The following is a 21,097-nucleotide window of genomic DNA, read 5'->3' on the forward strand; positions in this document are numbered from 1 at the left end:
CCATTTACTACACACCCCTGTGCTTGCTGACCTACACTGCAACGCCACTAGTTCAAAATTCTTATCCTTGATTTTGGATTCCTCCATGGCCTTGTCCCATCCGACCATTATAATCCCAGCTCCCAGAGGTGCTTCAGCTCCTCCAATTCTGGCTTCTTGAATGTCTTTGATTTTAACCTCTCCACCTTTTGCGGCAGTGCCGCCAGCTGTCTCGGCCTGAAGCTCTGAAAGTTTTTTCCATAAATCTCTCTGCCTCACCACCTCACCTTCTTTCTTTAAGACATTCCCCCAAACCTGCCTCTTTGACCTCTTTGACCAACTACCCACCAACCCGAATGACTCTTATTGTGATTCAGTGTAGAAATTTGTCTCATAATGAGTGAATCATTTTGCAAAGTTTTAGTTTTTCACACAAAAGTTGAGTTCCACAGCCACTGACTATAATGGCCCCACCATGAGGCCCCCTTATGTCACCCACCAGCCTCCAACCCCAATTTCCTCCTCATTCTCCGAAGCTTCCGAGGCCTAGCCTGATGCTCGAGCTCTCTTCCATGTGAGACAGAACTAATACTTTGGGGTGTCAAAACTCCACGACTTTACGACTGATCGAGGAAGTAAACACTCCGCAAATGCGTCCAGTGGCGATTTAGTTAAGAGAGGCACTGACTTCATGAAATAGTGTTTGGCGAACATACTTTCTAATTTGGGAAGGACGAAGGGTCATCTTAGATCAATAAATGAATGTCACATTTGGCTTGTGATATTGCATTTTGCATTGAATGAAATTTGTGAGAGAGATTTTCACACTTCCACTAGTTTCTGCGTGACGCGTGAGGTTGTCCATCAGACTTATTCATTTTGAAATTTATCTGCCATTTAATCTACCAAATATTCCTTATAATTTTATGGTGCCGTCTACCACTCTTTAGAACACCTTTAGTCTTTGCGTCACCGGCAACCTTGGGTATATGACTTGCCATTGCGTTATCTGAGTTAGGGCCCCAGCAGCCACTTCCTCCCAGTGCTGTTTGTACACGATCAACTTTCAGATTCGTTTCCTTCCAGGGGCAGTCATGACTGCAGCTGCTCAGCGAGACTGTCTAAAGGAAGAACTAACCTGCTCCATTTGCCTGCAGGTTTACACCGATCCCGTGATACTCAAGTGCAACCACAGTTTCTGCCAAGCCTGCATTGAAAATCTGTGGAAAGACACCTGTACTGGCTTTTATTCCTGCCCAGAGTGTCAGGAAATGTTCAAGGTAAGGGCCTTGGAGAAGAACTTCCAACTCGCAAGTATCGTTCGGAAGTACATGTGCCGGGCTATGTCGCAGATTGTGGTTCCCTGCAGTTATTGTACCAAGCAGCAGTTTCCTGCTGTTAAAACCTGCCTGAAATGTGAAGTGTCGATGTGCTCCGTTCACCTCGCGCCACATCAAGAAAGCGCGGCTTTTGAAAGCCACCTTCTCACAGACCCCATTGCGGACATTGCAGCCGGAAAATGCACAGAGCACCAGGAGCGCTTGAAGCTTTACTGCAAGGATGATGCAGTCTGTCTCTGCAGTCTCTGTGTCATAGTTGGAGCTCACAAGAACCACAACGTGATCAGTGTCTGTGAAGCAGTGAAGGAGCTGAAGGTATGTGTGCATTCGATAAAACGTATCTGAGATAAATTCACTGCATGAAGTGTGGCAGCTTGGAAGTAATTGAGTTTCTGCTACTCTATGTTAGAATCATTTGGAAAATCAGCAATCCATGATCAGGGTTAACATCATCAATGTTCAAGAAAACCTGGAGGTCCTACAGAACAACCAGAACAGTACTTTGGTGAGTTTGAAGTCGGCAGCATTAAATACGCTTTTCTAAAATTATTGGGCAGATTTGTACACTACCCTGTCCGCGGGGTTTGTAGGCGTGGTGGGGGGAGAGCGTTGGATTTCTCCGATTGCCGTCCTACCAGGTTCCCACCTGTACCAACCTCTCCACAATTTGATGCTGGGCCAGGCGAGACCAAGCTTGGCCTGCCCTCGCCCCAATTGAGGCCCTTAGGTGGTCAATTATTGACCTCAAGGGCTGCTTGCCACCCACCCTCAATTTTCAGGTTGGCAGGAGGAGTTTTGGGGCAATGGGGAAGCCTGAAAATAAACTGGGTTCAGGCCTCAGGCCTGAAGGGGCATGTGGGATGGGAGTGTCCTCCATCAGCAAAGCCCTTGTTTTAAATATAAATTTAGAGTACCCGATTAATGTTTTCCAATTAGGGGGCAATTTAGCGTGGCCAATCCACCTACCCTGCACATCTTTGGGTTGTGGGGGCAAAACCCATGCAAACACGGGGAGAATGTGCAAACTCCACACAGACAGTGACCCAGAGCCGGGATCGAAACTGGGTCCTCAACGCCGTGAGACAGTAGTGCTAACCACTGCATCACTGTGCTGCCCCAAGCAACACCCTTTTTAACATGGGGCGCCCATAAAGCCCTTTTCCCCAAAAGTCCGCCCTTCCACAACGGCCTCTCCACCAACTCCTCAATTTCCCCCTCCGTCCACTCACCACCATCCCACACATTACCTACCTTCCCACCCTAAGATCCCCCAAATTTACCTGGTCTTGGACTCCTGGGATTTTGCCTCTGGGGATCGCTCGTAGTCCCAGTCCTAATCGCTGCAGCATCCGGCACTGCAGGGATTACCGAGCTGCCGGCCAGTCAGACTGATGCTCTCTGGGGCAAGACTTCTTCCCAAGTGAGGGGCAGAGGTCCTGCCTCCAGCCAATGACTGCTCATTGGACTATCAAATGGCTGTGGGCAGGCAGTATCAGCGGGGACGAGTTCGTCACCAACTCTTTGGTTGGTGAGAGAGGGAAACCCCACCATCCAAAAAATCCGGCCGATTGAATTCTTTATGGAAATCAGGAGGTAATATTTATATTGCCTTGTGAACCAAATTGAATTTCCGGTGTGGGAGATTCTGCTTTCTAAGTTTCCAATCAGCTTTAAATCATTTCCTATGTTCATACCAGATTTGCCGGAGTTGTCATGACGGTGTTCTCATGACGTATGACCGCTTATCCTTTCTACTCAGGGAGGACAGTCATGCATCAGGGTGTATTTGAGGTGACAAGTGTACCCCTCGTTTCTATGGTTTATGAATTTACTGAGTGTCAGCCTCGGTTGGGAGGGCGTTGGTTACTGATGATATGTCTTAAAGCAATTCCATAGTCTTCTGTAGGTCAACCGCAAGTCTTTATTACCGACTATGTCCATTTATACACATACAGACATACAGTAAAGGGTCTAGGCTGACTCCATGCTTAGGCCTTCTTACATCACCGTGTGAGCAGTACTGTATGTACTCAGTTCCATGTTACCCCTACATGTGCCGGACCCTTACACTGCAGCCACAGCTGCTGAACATTGGTGCAATAAGGCATATTCATTAAATGGAGTGGTCATTGAGAGGACTTTGACTTCTGAAAGGAAAGCATTGCTACTCTAAAGTTGCTGCTGGGTTGTATGAAGACGATGACAAAGGACTAACAGGTTGAAGCGTTTACTGAGATCTTAGCGGGTCTAACATGTGTGCCTGCCACGCTGGGGGCGGGGGGCGGGGGGGTGGGGGGGGACGACGACTCCTGCACTACTGACACGTCACTTTCTGTGTACAGATCGTCCCGATGTACACATGACCACTCAGTATACATATTCCCTATTTTGTTGGGACAACCGGTACGACAGGCATAGGCATATGACAATATTGAGCGACGGTAACAGGTCCTGTACTTACAATATTCAGAGCACAGACTTGGGCTGCTGCACCTGGCGCAAAACCCAACATGTCTCTTCCCTCCCCCACCTTCTTAAAAAATACAGCCGACATATACACTAAGTCATAGTCCTTGAGATTGGAGTTTGGCCTGGCCAGGTGCCCCAAGCGTGTAATTGCACCAGTTGGCTGTGCTGGGTGTTGCTGCCCTCTACTGAATCAATCGTTACAACAAGCTTGATTTAATACAACTTTATTTAACTCACGAAGACTTCAGTTATGTGCTTATTCAAACAGTAACGTAGGTTTCAAGACTCACAACTTGAACTAAAAATACTAGCCGATCGAGAGAACCTGCCCAGGCTTTTTCTGGAGGGTGTGCGCTGTGAGTTTCCAAACTCAGGGTCCTTGTCTTGCAAATGATGATCCCAGGTTTAACAATGCTGAAATCTCAGAAGTCCCAGCTTTTTATAAGGTTTTAGGTCTTAATTTACAGTTCATTCATATAAACAATCCTGTAGCACATAGGTTTCATTTGTTCTTGAGAGAGCCTTGCTTTCGCTGCTTCGGAACAAAGTGTTATCAGTTCTTGTTCTGCCTGTTCCCATGAAATTCATTCTGCTGAGATGCAGGTTTCACACACACAAGTCTGCTTGCCTCTTTTACCATCATGCCTCACTGTTAGCCCCTCTTACCATCATGCCTTTCATGGCACAATGTTAGCCATTGACCTCATTATGGGGATGCACCTGGGTTGTTGTTCACAGGGCGATGGCATCGGGTGTGCCTGGGGTGTGCACAGTGGCTGCAGGACAGGATGCGTTGGTGTCTGGAAGGGCCTCCATTGCCTCCGGTGCAGATTGTGGACTTGATTTGTCAAGCCCTGTGGCAGTTGGTGGTGCTGGCTTGGGTATCTGTAACAAATGACGCTGGCTCCTGACATAAAAAGCCCCATCTGAAGCAACCACACAGCTGTTTGGTTGGGGGCCATGGCGTGTTCTACTGGAGGAATTTTTCAAGGAGGTGCTTTGCTCAGTGTACTGCCCACTCTGCCAAACTAATCGATTGTGGGTAAAAAGGGCTGCTTGTGATGTGTTCAAAGGCCCATATGCAAAGTCCTTGAACTCCCTGGAGACAATTATCCTCTGGGTAACGCCATCTGTAGTGAAGTGTCTCTTCTGCTTTCCAATCACTGTGGTGCTTGCTGTTTCCCATTCCATTCGAATATATCTGCCGTTGTGAGTGACCATGGAAGGTCGAGGGCCTCATGTAGATGCAGTGGTTGTTTGGTGTGCTGAGTTCCTCAATTCTGCGGGATGACAATACTTGAATTGTCATAATACCAATATCCGCCTCATAATCTGCTTTCTCAGTGGTGGGCAGATAAGCCCTGGAGAGGGCATCAGTAAAGTATAGCTCCTTACCGCGCTTGAAGAGGACACTGAGGTTGCAGCATTGGATTGGATTTGTTTTATTGTCACGTGCGCCGTGGCACAGTGAAAATTTTGTTCTGCGTACAGGCCAGACACATCATTCTATATGTGAAAAAAAAACATAGGACATACATAAGTACACAATATAAATACATAGGCACAGGCAACGGGTGAGCATAAGGAATGCAGCACTACTCAGTCGAGAAGATGTGTGAAGAGATCAGTTTAGTCCATAAGAGGGTCATTCAGGAATCTGGGGCGGGATTCTCCCCTACCCGGCGGGGCGGGCAGTCCCGGCGACGAGAAGTGGCGTAAACCACTCCGGCGTCGGGCCGCCCGGAACGTGCAGAATCCTCCGCACCTTCAGGGGCTAGGCCGGTGCCGGCGGGGTTGACGCTGCAGCTATTGGCGTGGAAGGAGCTTGGTGCCGCGCCAATCGGCGCCGAAGGGTTGGCGCCGAAGGGCCTCCAACGACCGGCACGAGTTGGCGCAAGCGCAGGAGCACCAGCGTGTGCTGGCGTCATCCCAGCGCATGCGTTCATCTCTGCACCGGCCATGGCGGAGGTCCACAGAAGCCGGTGCGGAGGGAAAGAGTGCACCTATGGCACAGGCCTGCCCGCGGATCGGTGGCCCCAATCGCGGGCCAGGCAACCGTGGGGACACCCCCAGGGGCCAGATCCCCCAACGCCTCCCCGAGGACCCCGGAGGCCGCCCGCAGAGCCAGGTCCCGCCGGTAAGTACCTGGTCTAATTTACGCCGGCGGGACCGGCCTAAATCGGGCGGCCGCTTGGCCCATCGCGGGCCAGAGAATCGCCCGGGGGACCGTTGCGTCGACCGGCGCGCTGCGATTCCCGCCCCCGCCAAAACCCCAGCGCCGGAGAATTTGGCAGCCAGCGGGGGCAGGATTCACGCTGCCCCCCGGTGATTCTCCGGCCCAGCGGGGGGTCGGAGAATCCCACCCCTGGTAGCAGTGAGAAAGAAGCTATTTTTGAACCTGTTAGTGCATGTTCTCAGACTTCTGTATCTCCTGCCCGATGGAAGAAGTTGGAAGAGTGAGTAAGCCGGGTGGGAGGGATCTTTGATTATGCTGCCCGCTTTCCCAAGGCATTGGGAGGTGTAGACAGGTGGAGGCGGGTTTGCTTGATGGACTGGACTGTGTTCACGACTCTCTGTAGTTTCTTACGGTCTTGGGCTGAGCAATTGCCATACCAAATTGTGATGCAGCCAGATAGGATGCTTTCTACGGTGCATCTGTAAAAATTAGTGCGAAGTCTTACAACACCAGGTTAAAGTCCAACAGGTTTGTTTCAATGTCACTAGCTTTCGGAGCGCTGCTCCTTCCTCAGGTGAATGAAGAGGTATGTTCCAGAAACATATATATAGACAAATTCAAAGATGCCAGGCAATGCTTGGAATGCGAGCATTAGCAGGTGATTAAATCTTTACAGATCCAGAGATGGGTGAACCCCAGGTTAAAGAGGTGTGAAATTAGTGATAGTCAATATGGACATGCCACATTTCCTTAGTTTCCTGAGGAAGTATAGGTGCTGTTGTGCTTACTTGGTCGAGTGTTGACATGGGTGGGCCAGGGCAGGTTGTTGGTGATGTGCACACCTAGGAATTTTAAGCTGTCAACCATCTCCACCTCGGCAAAATTGATGCAGACAGGGACGTGTACAATTCTTTGCTTCCTGAAGTCAATGACTAGCTCTTTAGTTTTTTTTGACGTTGAGGGAGGCATTATTGTCGATGTTGATGTTGCCACAACACTAAGTTCTTTATCTCCCTCCTGTACTCTGACTCATCGTTGTTCGAGATCACACCCACTACGGTCGTGTCAAATCGTGTAAATGGAATTGGAGCCAAATTTTGCAACACAGTCGTGTGTGTATAAGGAGTATAGTAGGGGGCTAAATACACAGTATTGAGAACTATCATGGAGGACGTTGTGGTGATAAGCATCACTGTAAATACGCAAGGGGTTAATGTAAATACACTATGACTAAGTAAACACTAGAGGGAGCACCAGAGATGTCATAGCATGCAGACATACAGCTAATGAACACATAGAATAGGACACGACCAATGGGCAGTCAAGACACCCAGAGGTGACACCACAAGGGGGCATTACACAACCCACATGCTCTGTCTCTTTCCACAGGTGACACTTAGAGAGTAGGACAGGGGCAGATCAGAAGCATCACACCGACCACGTGGCTTAGAGCAGACTGGTTAGTTAGACTGAGTTACTATAGCAAGATTAGCAGGAGAGTCGAACTCATAGAGAACTGTGCTAATGGTTCAATAAATCACATTGAACTGACTTCAAAGTCTGGAGTATCTTTTGGTCAAAGCTGCATCGAGTTGCAGTCTGTGTTATCCCAGAGTACATAACACAACATGGTACCAGTAGTGCCTGTTGAATCTACATAGTTCAACTCAGCAAGATCCGTGACTACCAGCAATAGCACCCAGGCAAGATGATCGAGATTCCGGATCCTCAGCAGCTCAGGTACCACGGCAATCTCAGTGCCAACTGGCGTGCATTCAAGCAGAGATTTGAGATTTACATGGTAGCATCCGACCTAGATGGCGTGGCCGATGCTGAGAAGATAGATCTTCTACTCACCATTGCGGGTGAAAGTGCAACAGAAATCTCCAACTCCTTCAAGTACTCCAAAGGGCAGGACAAGAGAGACTTCCAGACAGTCCTGGACAAGTTTGAAAACTACTGCGAGGTGAACACAACAGAAATCGGTAAAACTGGCACCTATACTCACCACGAGCCAAAGGTAGGCTTGCAACAGAAGCAAACGGCAATTTTGATTGGCAGCCATCTTGCGCAAGGAGCTGCACATGCGCAGTTCCCGAGAAGACGCGAACCGGCGAAACAGTGTATTGCGCATGCGCGAGAAGCCACGCATGTGCAGTTGCGAAAAGAGCGCACAGTGAAGGAAAATCAATCTGCGCATGCGCAATCCATTCCTATGCTCTACGTCACAAACGCCATGACGTCAGAGGCTCACTTAAAGGGGAAATGTCCGAAAATAGTGAAAAACATTTTTAACGCCAGAAAACACAATTCTTTCATCTGGATCGACAGCACAATGCCTGAACTTCGACCAATAGCTGAAAGTAACCTCCGCAGAACCCTGCAACAAGCAGTTAGCATCGCCCAAAGAGATGATTTGGTCCTTGAAGACTTACGACTCATACGATGATTTTATCATTGGGCGTGGCGACCTCAGTACCGAATCCGAACCGCAACGAGATGTGTTGTACAGTGAAGCATCCGACACAGTCATGGACGAGCTCTTCGGATTTGAGGATCCTCAGCCCAGCATAGTCGACATCCAGACCCATGAGTACAGGATTCTGCTGCAGCCTGATGCCAAGAGACAGAGAGCGGTACAAGCCCACAGTGAACGGCCTGACGCCAAGAGAGTGGTCCATGCACCACAAAGAGTCCCCGACTCCGCACAGAAAATGATGTCAGACTCCACAATGAGACCACTGCACATCTCCACACAGAGAACGAAGAAAGACTCCACAGCGAGACCACTGCACGACTCCATTGAGAGCGCACAGATCGACTCCACAGCGAGACCACTGCATGACTCCACACAGGGAACGATGCCAAACTCTACAGAGAGAGCGATACAAGCCTCCACAGCGATCTCGTTGACAGATTCCACGACGGAAGCAACGCAAGATTCCAGAGTGCAGTCCTTGCATGTACAAGACCATGAAGGTCTAGCAACCTTATCTGAGCAACCAGCAGCAGACGATGCAAGTCTGCCGCGCTCAAGTGCACAGCAAGAAGACTATGACAGTCTACCACGCTCACGTGAACAACAAAAAGACTATGACTGTCTACCCAGATTATTTGAGCCACCAGAAGAAGACTCTGACAGTCTACCCAGCTCATCTAACCGACAAGAAGACACTGAAGGTCTACCCACTTATGTGCGACAAGTGACAAAGGCTTCACAATTCCCATACAAGATGTGCGACATCTCAGCGAGACTGACAGATCTCAGTTAGTATGTACAGAGGCACTCGACAATCAAAGTGAGGCTATTAGTGACTCCAGTGACACCACGTTAATTCAAACCTCATCTACTCGAGCCTCTCCACAAGAACCTGAAATGACTCCAGACGGGGAGCATCGACAAGCCAAAGATGATTCCTGTGAACCGGACATGACTCCAGATGGGCAGCACCGAGGAATCAAAGACGTAACGCTCAATGAAACAGCAGATGCCACAAAGGACACTGACACAAGTAACTTTGTGAAGGACTCAAATTCTCCATTTTGTGTGGTCATTGAGCACAACAAACACAACAACAAAACCTACAAAAACAACAACAATGACAACAACAATAGAACAACAACTGGTACGACATGGTACAACTCTGCCCATGAAGGACAATGTTACTGCTCAGCTCAGAACAATGGCGAGAGTGCAAACAGACCATGGCATGTCAACACATCTTACCAATTCATGTTTGCTGCACTACGGACAAGCAAACTAGGAAAGATGTAATCAAGAATTGCTACCACAAGCATAAAAAAGAAGAGTCCACCTCAGACAATGAAGTGATTTGACCATTTGAACTCCTCCTGATGACTTCTTGGTTACGTAAACACCAGGACACTGACGGCGTTCACAAGGGAATGACAACACCAACATCGACACTTCCATAACACCACAAGAAAGCCATTCAACCATGTAAATTCATGAACTTTGGACTCATAACTATTATTTGGTATTGTATAATCCTCAATGTCATCATAACTATTATTTGGCATTGTATAATCCTCAATGTCATCAGAACTATTCTTTGATCTTGTATCGTCATCACAGTCATCATAACTTGTACATCACTTATTTACCTGTTTTTGTTCAATTTTTCTTTAACCCTGTATAGAAAATATGTAACATGAAAAAAGTGGGGATGTGGTGATATGTATCACTGTAAATACACAAGGGGTTAATATAAATACACTACGACTAAGTAAACACTAGAGGGAGCACCAGAGATGTCATGACATGCAGACATACAGCTAATGAACACATAGAATAGGACACGACCAATGGGCAGTCAAGACACCCAGAGGTGACACTACCACAAGGGGGCATTACACAACCCATGTATAAGGACAGGGCACACATGCTCTGAATCTTTCCACAGGCGACACTTAGAGGGTAGGACAGGGGCAGATCAGAAGCATCACACCGACCACGTGGCTTAGAGCAGGCAGGTTAGTTAGACTGAGTTACTATAGCAAGATTAGCAGGAGAGTCGAACTCACAGAGAACTGTGCTAATGGTTCAATAAATCACATTGAACTTACTTCAAAGTCTGGAGTGTCTTTTGGTCAAAGCTGCATCGAGTTGCAGCCTGTGTTATCCCAGAGTACATAACACAACAGAAGTGTCGTTGTTTATCCTTGCTGATTGTGGTCTATGTGTCAGGACGTTATTGTAGCTTGAGCAATCATCTGTCGCAGGTGCCGTGATGCAGAGTGTTGAGGCTTTTTAATTATAGTTATGCTTAGTTGGTGATCAGTTTCAACATTGGCATGGCGGCCACAAATGAAGTCATGATATTTTTGACATGCAAAGTCTAATGCTGGGCATTCCTTCTCGATCTGGGTATAACGAGTTTCAGTGTCAGTGAGAGATCTTGATGCGAAGGCTACTGGTCTATTATTCTAGATATAGACTGCGTCAAGTCCAGGCTGGGAGGTATCTGCTGATGAGAGTACAGGTGCTCGAACCTCGAAAGATTGTACCACCGAAGGGACTGAAAGCAGATGTTTGAGTTTGCTGAACTCAGCAGTGTTCCTGTCAGCATCATCCTGGTGGAGAAACTGACGGAGGGGTACAGTCACCTCACTTATCCTCAGGAGCGGACATTTATCACATCATCGTTGTCTTTTCCGGATCTGGCTTCACACCATCAGCTGTGAGCAGGTGGCCCACATGGGGAGCCGGATTGACACTGAATCTGCATTTAGCAGGGTTGAGCTTCAACTGCATGTTCCTGATTCTGTTGAGGACCAAACGCAATCGTGCATCGTTCTTGCATTGCACGACTCCAGACCTGGATGTCATCGACAAACATTTCACAGAGTTGTCCTCCAAAGAGTTGTTCGTAGACCTTTCGAAGATCTCACCACCAATGGATATCCTTGCAGATCTATTATGGTCCCAGTAAATCTACATCCTTTTTATCATGTGACATCTCAGACTGTATCTGGTATTTCATGATGCGGCTGCCTCCACTCACGTGCTACAATGTCAAAGAATCATAGAACCCCAACAGTGCAGGAGGCCATTTGGCCCATCAAGTCTGCACTGATCCTCTGAAAGAGCACCCTAACCAGGCTCCCACCCTATCCCTGAAATCCCGCTGTGGTGATATGCCTCTGGGCTATATCATAGTTGGAAGGTGTGCAACCTTCAACCAGCAGGTGGCGGTACAGACACACCATGTGGTCTTTAGACCAAGGTCATGTGACCTGTGACTCCGATATAAAAGACACATCCAGCCATATTTGGAAAAAGATTGAGAGGGTAATAAGACATACATGTGAATGGTCAGTGCTAGGTGCAAGTTCCAGAGGAGTAGTTAGCAGACTCCATGATAATGTGCTCTGGAGCAGATTGCTATCTTACCACACAAGACTCAATAAAAGATTCTGGTTTGGACAAGTCAAAGCGTTTGGTCGATTCCTTCGCTAAAGTATAAAGGACCAAACACAACACCCTTAATCACACTTAATTTGTATGTCCCTCGACGCTAAGGGGCAATTTAGCATGGCCAATCCACCTAACTTGCACATCTTTGGACTGTGGGAGGAAACCAGGGCACCCGGAGGAAATGCAGGCAGACACGGGGCGAAAGTGCAAACTCCACACAGACAGTGACCCAAGGTCAGAATTGAACCCGGGTCCCTGGCACTGTGAGGCAGCAGTGCTAACCACTGTGCCACCATGCCACCTGCAAGAAAAAGGAAAGTGTGTCAGTGAGTGGTATGCGATCTGTTTGTGTGTGAGGTGGAGTGTGTGAAAGCTGTGAGATGTGGATGTGAACCTTGCAGGGGTTACTTGCAGAACCTTGAAGAAGAATATGAATGTTGTGCATGAGTCCTGATTGGTCGGAATTGCTGGTCGGCAGGTGATTGACGGAGGTACTATGAATTGAGCCATGCTAGCGGTGCAGTTGGTGATCTTCTTTCCAAGTTCTCTGCCCAAAGGCAGGTCTTCGGTGTCTCTGAAGAGCTGTGATTTTATTTTAGTGTGGATAGGGCGAGGCGGCTGACCCAGGCTCTACCCCACCCAGAGCAGGGAAAGGATCCTCTGCGTTAACCTGGGCCAAACGGTAGCTCTCTAGCTAACTGAGCGAAGCCACCTCCCCTTTGATCATCTTATTCAAACATACAAGTTTCTGAGGGGGCTTGACAGGGTAGGTTCTAAGAGAACATTTCTCCATGTGAGGGACTATAGAACTAGTTAAAAACAGTTCAAAACAAGGCAGTTCCCATTTAAGACAGAGGTGAGGAATGATGTCTTCTCTCAGAGGGTGGGTGATGTTTGGGATTTTCAAACAACGACAGTAGTGGAGGTTGGATCATTGAAAGTATTTAAGGTGGAGTTAGGCAGATTTTTGATGTACAAAGAAGTGACGATTGTAGAGTGCAGACAGGACTGTGGACGTAAGACCACAATCAGATGAACCTTGCGGAGCAAGCACGATAGGTCAAATAGCCTGCTCCTATTTCTCATGATCTTATTATGGTGAGGTATGGCATTTGAAGATACATGCCTTCCATGTGTTTAGTTGCTCTATCTTCCTATTTCTAGTCTCATTGGCACGTGTCACAGGGAGTAATCCTGAGATTACAACCCTTGAGGTCCTGTCTTTTAACTTACTGCCTAGCTCCCTGAATTTGTGCTGCAGGACCTCATCACCCTTCCTGCGTATGTCGTTAGCACCAATATGTACAACGACCTCTGCCTGTTTGCCCTCCCCTTCTGGATGCCCGCTACCCATTCTGAGACATCCTGGACCCTCGCATCAGGGAGGCAACATACCATCCTGGAGTCACTTTCACGTCCACAGAAGCGCCTATCTGTGCCCCTGACTATAGAGTCCCCTATGACTATTGCTCTTCTGCGCTTTGACCCTCCCTGCTGAACATCAGAGCCAGCCGTGGTGCCACTGCTCTGGTTGCTGCTGTTTTCCCCTGATAGGCTATTCCCCCCGACAGTATCCAAAGGGGTATACCTGTTCGCGAGGGGGACAACCACAGGGGATTCCTGCACTGACTGCCTGCCCTTTCTGGTGGTCACCCATTTCTCTGCCTGCACCTTGGGTGTGACCACATTTATATAATTGCTATCTATGACGCTTTCCGCCACTTGCATACTCCTAAGTGCATCCAACTGCTGCTCCAACCGAACCATGCGGTCTGTGAGGAGCTCCAGTTGGGTGCACTTTCTGCAGATGTAGCCATGCGGGACACTGGAAGCCTCTCGCACCTGCGCAAATGTCCGTTGGTTCTTTGCCTCTCTGGAGTGATGAAGAGCGTATGGGGTATGCTTAATGACAGGGGTCGGGATTCACCAGTCATAATGATTCCACGCCGTCTGTGGGTTTCCTGGCGGCTTGGGGTGTTACAATGGGAAATCCTATTGACAAGGTGGCGGGAAGATAGGATCTTCCAGCCGAAAAACACACGTCTGGGAGACTGGAGAATCCCACCCAGGATCATTTCTTTGTAAATAACTAAAACATTCCTTCTGAAGGAGATGATGTGCAAGACGAGCAGAAGCGTTCAGGAGAAGTACAAAATTCGCAGAGAGCAGCTTGACAACGAAGAGTTCCTAGCCCTCCAGCAGCTAACCAGAGAGCAGAGTCGTGTCGCAATGGTCATTCATGACAGAATCCTCACGCTCCAGAACAAAGTGAAAGAGTATGAGAAAGCTTTGTCTGATCTGGCGCACATTCCAATGAGTGACGATATCCTGTTCATACAGGTAAGGGGCTGTTTGTTCACATCATAGATTGCTTCAAAATTACTGAGCTGCTTCGACAGACAGAAGACTGTTTATATCTGCAATGACTGTTTTTAATTTTTTTTCTTTAAAGTTAATTTATTGGGGGTATTTTCAAATACATACAAAAGCAGACAGACTTAAAGAGCCATAACAAACAACTATGCAATAAGATATCTAAAACTAATTATACACATTCATTCCTACCTCCGGCCTTTTTATTCAGTATAACCCTCAACCCTTCTCCCTTAACAAAGAACAGAAAAAAAGCGAGAAAACAAGATTCGCCTCCCCTTTCCTCCCCCCGCCGATGTTATAGCAAGCTTTAAACTGTTTACATTTTTTTTCAATTTAGAATACCCAATTCTTTTTTTTCCAATTAAGGGGCAATTTAGCGTGGCCAATCCACCTACCGTGCACATCTTTTGGAGTTGTGGGGGTGAGACCCTCGCAGTGCCCTGGTGCCGGGATCAAACCCGGGTCCTCCGCGAAACTGTTTTTAATTTTGCCTCTACAACGGTTAAGAGAATTCGGAAGAGGGTGGCACGTGGCGCAGTGGTTAGCACTGGGACCATGGCGCTGAGGACCCGGGTTCAAATCCCGGCCCTGGGTCACAGCCCGTGTGCAGTTTGCACATTCTCCCCGTGTCTGCATCGGTTTCACACCACAACCCAAAGAAGTGCAGGTTAGGTGGATTGGCCACGTTAAATTGCCCCTTAATTGGAAAAATAAACAATTGGGTATTCTAAATTTGTAAAAAAATTTCAAAAAAAGAGAATTCAGAAGTAGTTCACCGACTGTGTCGCACCAAGGGATGTATCGAGGACATTACATTTGATCAATGGGAGTGTTTGGCTCTCTCTTCCTGTTATAACCTGCCTGCTTACCATTGGCTGGGGACTAATGACAATCCCACAATCCTGTGGGAGTATGAGCTTCCCCAATGAGGGGGGCGGAGAAACCATTAGTAAACTCCAAGTATAAATAAAGCTGGCTAGTTTGGAACCAGCAGGAAGGAGTGTGCAGCAAGGGAAGTTGCTGCTGCTGTTATATATATATGTTATTGTAAATAAATGCTATTACTTTGTATCCTTAAAACCCATGCTGGATTCTTCGTGGCCCTCACAAAACTGGTGACGAGGGTTAAAGTGAATAACTGTCTACACTGCTGATGCCACCTCCCTGGATTTTTGTTGGATACAGGTTGGAAGTTGTTTTCTATTATACCATGCCTCTGTACGGACGTTTGGATGTTTTTGACGCTGCGTGGAAAGCTGGAACCAGTATGCACAACGGATGCGTTACTATTTCCGGGCAAACAATATCACCGGAAACGAGCGCCAGGTGGTCATATTGCTCACCGCCTGCGGCCCGCATACGTCTGGGTGATTAGGAGCCTTACGTACCCAGCTGCGCCGGACACCAAAACGTTTGATGAACTTGTGAATATAGTGGGGCAACATTTTAACCCAACCCTGTCCACGATAGTCCGGCGTTACCGGTTTAATACTGCTGAGAGGACCCCTGGAGAATCCCTTGCCGATTTTCTATCCAGGCTACGCAGGATTGCGGAGTACTGTGACTATGGTGAGACCTTGTCAGAAATGTTACGCGACCGTTTGGTTTGCGGTATTAACAATGCAGCGACCCAGAGAAAGTTGTTAGCTGAGTCAACATTGACTTTTCAACAGGCCATTCAAATAATTTTGTCCCGAGAGGGCGCAGAACGAGGAGTGCAGGAGCTACAGGGAATGGAAGTGCATGCCTTGGGGCGCAACCCCTTCCGTCCGAAAACGTCCCCCCGCACTCCTGCGGTACCTTGAGCGAGGCGACGTCCGGACCGACGCCAGTGGCCGTCGGACATTCCTCCCCGAAGGGAGCCTTCTCCAGAACCAATGGATGAGGAGCCATGTCCGTGTCAGACTTGTAGGCGCCGACCCCGTCGCGGACGCCGGTCCTGGGGGCACCAGAGGCACCGTCGTTCCGACCGAAACTGGGACCAGCCCAGGGGCCGTACCTTCCATGTGGATGAACCTGCGGCGAATACTCCTGAGGACGTGGAGACGGAGGACGACTGCCTGCAGCTGCATTGTGTGGCAGCTCCCCGTGTGGCCCCCATTAAGGTGACAGTACGGGTCAATGGTCACCCGCTTGAGATGGAGTTGGACACTGGCTCAGCGGTCTCCGTGATCGCCCAGAGGACATTCGACCGCATCAAGCAGGGTATACAGACCCTTACATTAACCGACTCACAGGCCAGGTTGGCCACCTACACGCGGGAACCACTGGACATTGCAGGAACTACAATGACCCCTGTTGTTTATGGACGCCAGGAGGGGCGTTTCCCATTTATCGTGGTGCGCGGCCATGGGCCCAGCCTGTTGGGTCGGGACTGGTTGCGCCATTTGCAGTTGCAATGGCAGCACATCCTCCAAACAGTTTCTGAAGGGTTGACTGAGGTGCTAGGACGATACCCAGATGTATTCCAGCCTGGTTTGGGGAAAATAAAAGGGGCCGTAGCCCGTATCCAAGTCAAACCAGGAGCCATGCCGCGCTATTTCCGGGCGCGCCCGGTGCCTTATGCCTTGCTTGAGAAGGTAGAAGGGGAGCTCACTCATTTGGAGAGTTTGGGTATTATCAGGACTGTCCATTTTGCTGACTGGGCAGCACCAATTGTACCTGTAATGAAGCCAGATGCCACAGTTTGCTTGTGTGGCGACTATAAACTTACAGTGAATACGGCTTCCCGACTCGACCGATATCCAATGCCTCGCATAGAGTATCTCTACGCAAAGCTTGCAGGCGGACTCTCCTTCACAAAATTAGATATGAGTCACGCCGACCTACAGTTGGAGCTGGACCTTGCCTCCCGACCATATGTAACGATTAATACACACCGGGGCCTGTATGAATATACATGGTTGCCCTTTGGAGTATCCTCTGCCTGCGCTATTTTTCAACGTGTTATGGAGGGCATTTTGAGAGGTTTACCACGTGTTGCTGTCTACTTAGATGACGTTTTGATTACAGGGACGTCGGAGCAGGAACATTTGGAAAATCTGGAGGCTGTCCTTAGACGCTTTTTGGAGGCTGGAGTCCGTTTACGTCGCACAAAGTGCGTATTTCAGGCAAAGGAAGTAGTCTACCTAGGTTATCGGGTGGACCGCGAAGGTTTGCACCCCGTCGCAGAGAAGGTGCGTGCAATTCAACAGGCCCCCGCCCCGACTGACACTTCGCATCTTCATTCTTTTCTCGGTCTCGTAAACTATTACGGGAAGTTCATCCCCAATCTGGCAACTACGCTGGCCCCGTTGCACCTTCTGCTGAAGAAAAATCACACCTGGGTTTGGGGTCAGCCGCAAGAAACCGCTTTCCGGCGGGTAAAGCAACAATTGTCGTCGTCTGGGTTACAAACCCACTATGATCCTGGAAAGCCTTTGCTCATCACATGTGATCACATCCCCGTATGGTATTGGGGCCGTCCTGTCCCACAAGATGGAGAACGGGGCCGAGCGACCGATAGCTTTCGCCTCCCGCACATTGAGTGCAGCCGAGAAAAGGTACGCGCAGATCGAGAAGGAGGGCCTGGCAGTGGTTTTTGTGGTGAAACGCTTCCACCAGTATGTGTATGGCCGCCATTTAACTATCGTGACTGATCATAAGCCTCTGCTGGGACTTTTCAGAGAGGATAAGCCAATACCGCCCATTGCTTCCGCACGGATCCAGCGCTGGGCTTTGTTGCTTGCTGCATACGAGTATTCTCTGGAGCACAAACTAGGAACGCAGATAGCAAATGCCGACGCACTGAGCCGATTGCCTTTATCGACCAGCCCCATGTCGACCCCCACGACCGGTGAGGTGGTTGCAACCCTAAATTTTATGGACACCTTGCCTGTCACGGCATCACAGATCCGTGAGTGGACCCAGACGGAGCCAGTCCTGTCAAAGGTTCGGCACATAGTCCTGTATGGTGGGCAGCATAGACAGCTCCCAGGCGAGTTGCGGGCATTTTCCTCCAAGCTGTCAGAATTCAGCGTGGAAGACGGCATCCTCTTGTGGGGGACGTGTGTGATTGTCCCGGAAAAAGGCCAGGAGCTGATACTAAGAGACTTGCACAATGGGAATCCAGGTGTGACCAAAATGAAAATGTTGGCCCGGAGTTATGTCTGGTGGCCAGGCCTCGACAGCGACATTGAGAAGGTGGCCCAAAACTGCTCCATTTGCCAGGAGCATCAGAAGCTTCCGCTGGCCGCGCCCTTACATCACTGGGAATGGCCAGGGCGGCCTTGGGCACGCTTGCATGCAGATTTCGCAGGCCCTTTTCAAGGATCCATGTTCCTTCTATTAATCGACGCCCAGTCTAAATGGCTAGAGGTGCATAAGATGCAGGGGACAACGTCCTGCGCAACAATTGAAAAGATGCATGGCCTCCATGCTACGCATGGTGCTGGTCACGGATAACGGCACTCCATTCACGAGTGAGGAGTTTGCGAGGTTCATGAAGATGAACGGCATACGCCATATGCCGGGGGACAACTTCAGGGACTGTTTAGCACAGGGCTAAATTGCTGGCTTTGAAAGCAGACCAAGCAGACCAGCAGCACGGTTCAATTCCCGTAACAGCCTCCCCGAACAGGTGCCGGAATGTGGCGACTAGGGGCTTTTCACAGTAACTTCACTGAAGCCTACTTGTGACAATAAGCGATTTTCATTTCATACCCGCACTGCCCCTTACCACCCGGCTTCAAATGGGTTGGCAGAGTGCGCAGTGCAGACATTCAAAAGAGGCCTAAAGAAGCAGTCTTCCGGATCAATGGACATGAGACTGGCTCGCTTTTTGTTTACGTATAGGACCACCCCCCATGCGGTACTGGGGTAGCTCCCGCAGAACTCCTAATGGGCCGTAGACTTCACACCCGCCTTAGTATGGTTTTCCCGGACATTGGCGCAAAAGTACGCCGCACACAAGAACGGCAGGGACAGGGATTTTCTCGGCATCGGCCGATTCGGCAGTTTGCGCCCGGTGACCCAGTGTTCGTTCGGAATTTTGCTGGTGGTGCCCAGTGGGTTCCTGGCGTAATCTTTCGCCAAACGGGCCCTATATCTTACCAGGTGCAAGCCCAGGGTCGTCTCCAGCGCAAACATGTAGACCACGTTCGGTCCAGAAGGCTATCCCCTCCAAAGATTCCCCGCCCCCGGAGCTTATTTCTACAGCCGCAAAGACCAGAGACAATGGAAGGTAGTCCTCACAATCTTCCACTGGTGCCTCACTCAAAGCCTGCGCAGGTCGTTACAGAACTGAATGGAGATGGAGACGCTGACATGACGGAGGCAGCAGACTCTGACTCCGAGATGGAGACACAGGACGCATCAGAGGGGGAATCCTCGGGACCACGGGTCGTGGATGTACAACCGTTACGCCGTTCATCACGGAAGCGCCGGTCTCCGACTCGTTACACGCCGCCTGATCTAGCGCCGCATGCAAATGGTGTCCGGCCTGCGGCAAAACGAGTCCGACGCCCTCCTTCGCCAGGGTCTTCGGTGGATTCCTTGGACTTTGAGGGGGAGGGATGTTATAACCTGCCTACTTACCATTGGCTGGGGACTAATGACAATCCCACAATCCTGTGGAAGTATAAGCATCCCCAATGAGGGGGGCGGAGAAACCATTAGTAAACTCCAAGTATAAATAAAGCTGGCCAGTTTGGAACCAGCAGGAAGGAGTGTGCAGCAAGGGAAGTTGCTGCTGCTGTTATATATATATATATATATATGTTATTGTAAATAAATGTTATTATTTTGTATCCTTAAAACTCATGCTGGATTCTTCGTGGCCCTCACAAAACTTCCGAAACCATTAAATAATGAAGCTTCCTATATATGGGAGTTGACTCTGAGAATGACACACAGAGCACTTGCGCTATTATCTGAGAGTCAAAAATAAAAATTAAACCAGGAGAGCCGGTTTGTTCCTCCTGTGTGCGAGGTGTTGCTCAGATTGTGTATATTTTTGTAACAGGGGTTGGTGAGCATAAGGCAGCACACACTACTGGTAATACTTGTTTATGAGATGATCTTGTGTCTGCTGCACAGATTAGGGTGAGAAATTTTAACTTGAGTATAAAGTTGGAGCAGTGGCCATGTCATCTTCACACACCTTCATTTGAAGGTAGAGAGGGTAAGCTCTGGGCACTCCACAGTGGTTAGGCAGAGGTCAGAGGGTAGGAAATCTGCTGCTTCCTAATCAAAGCTAGTCAGTTGGAAGACTGGGCAGGGAATGGGGAGGGTCATGTTGCTGCTTTGTGCAATGTGATTAGTCATGGCTACAGACCGAGAGCTGGAAAGTTGAATTAGGCTGGACACCTCTTTTTTTGACTCAGACCAACAAAACGGGCATGCCTTCTATGCCTTAAATTTGCTATGGGCAGAATTAATGCCCCCCCACCCACTCAATGGCCGGTTTGTTGACGGGGGATTTTTAAATGGTCGGGAGGGTGACATGTGTGACTGTGGACGGCCTTCCCTCATCCTCCCTGATTAAATCCATGGTAGGAAGACCTGTGGATGTCCTACCTGCCCCACCACCAATTGAGGCCCTAATGCCCACTTATGGGCGTCTTCCCACCGCTGCCGTTATTAACCCAGCAACAGTTGGGGGTTGAGGGCTCGCCAATGTAGGGAGCACGCCAAGCAAACAAGCTGGGCTTGCCTGTCAGCTCCAGGGGTATCGGCATTCCCTTGTCAACAGCACTCAGTGCTTGAGTGAGGAACCCAGCAACCCAGCATTGGGAAGGGGATGATCCACTGAGTTCCATCCCCCTGCCTTGCTGCCAGCCC

General features: G+C 49.2%; 1 protein-coding gene across 1 annotated transcript in view; it reads left to right on the forward strand.

Annotated features, from left to right (window-relative positions):
• Positions 1-1,073: 1,073 nt before the first annotated feature.
• LOC140390060 (E3 ubiquitin-protein ligase TRIM7-like) overlaps positions 1,074-21,097 on the forward strand; it is a 40,604-nt gene continuing 20,580 nt past the window's right edge. Inside the window, exons 1-3 of the mRNA XM_072474923.1 lie at positions 1,074-1,634; positions 1,729-1,824; positions 14,012-14,242. Coding sequence (XP_072331024.1) covers positions 1,074-1,634; positions 1,729-1,824; positions 14,012-14,242 — 888 coding nt within the window. The remainder of the gene's footprint in view (positions 1,635-1,728; positions 1,825-14,011; positions 14,243-21,097) is intronic.

The sequence above is a fragment of the Scyliorhinus torazame genome, chromosome 14, assembly GCF_047496885.1.
Source record: "Scyliorhinus torazame isolate Kashiwa2021f chromosome 14, sScyTor2.1, whole genome shotgun sequence".
NCBI classification, from domain to species: domain Eukaryota; kingdom Metazoa; phylum Chordata; class Chondrichthyes; order Carcharhiniformes; family Scyliorhinidae; genus Scyliorhinus; species Scyliorhinus torazame.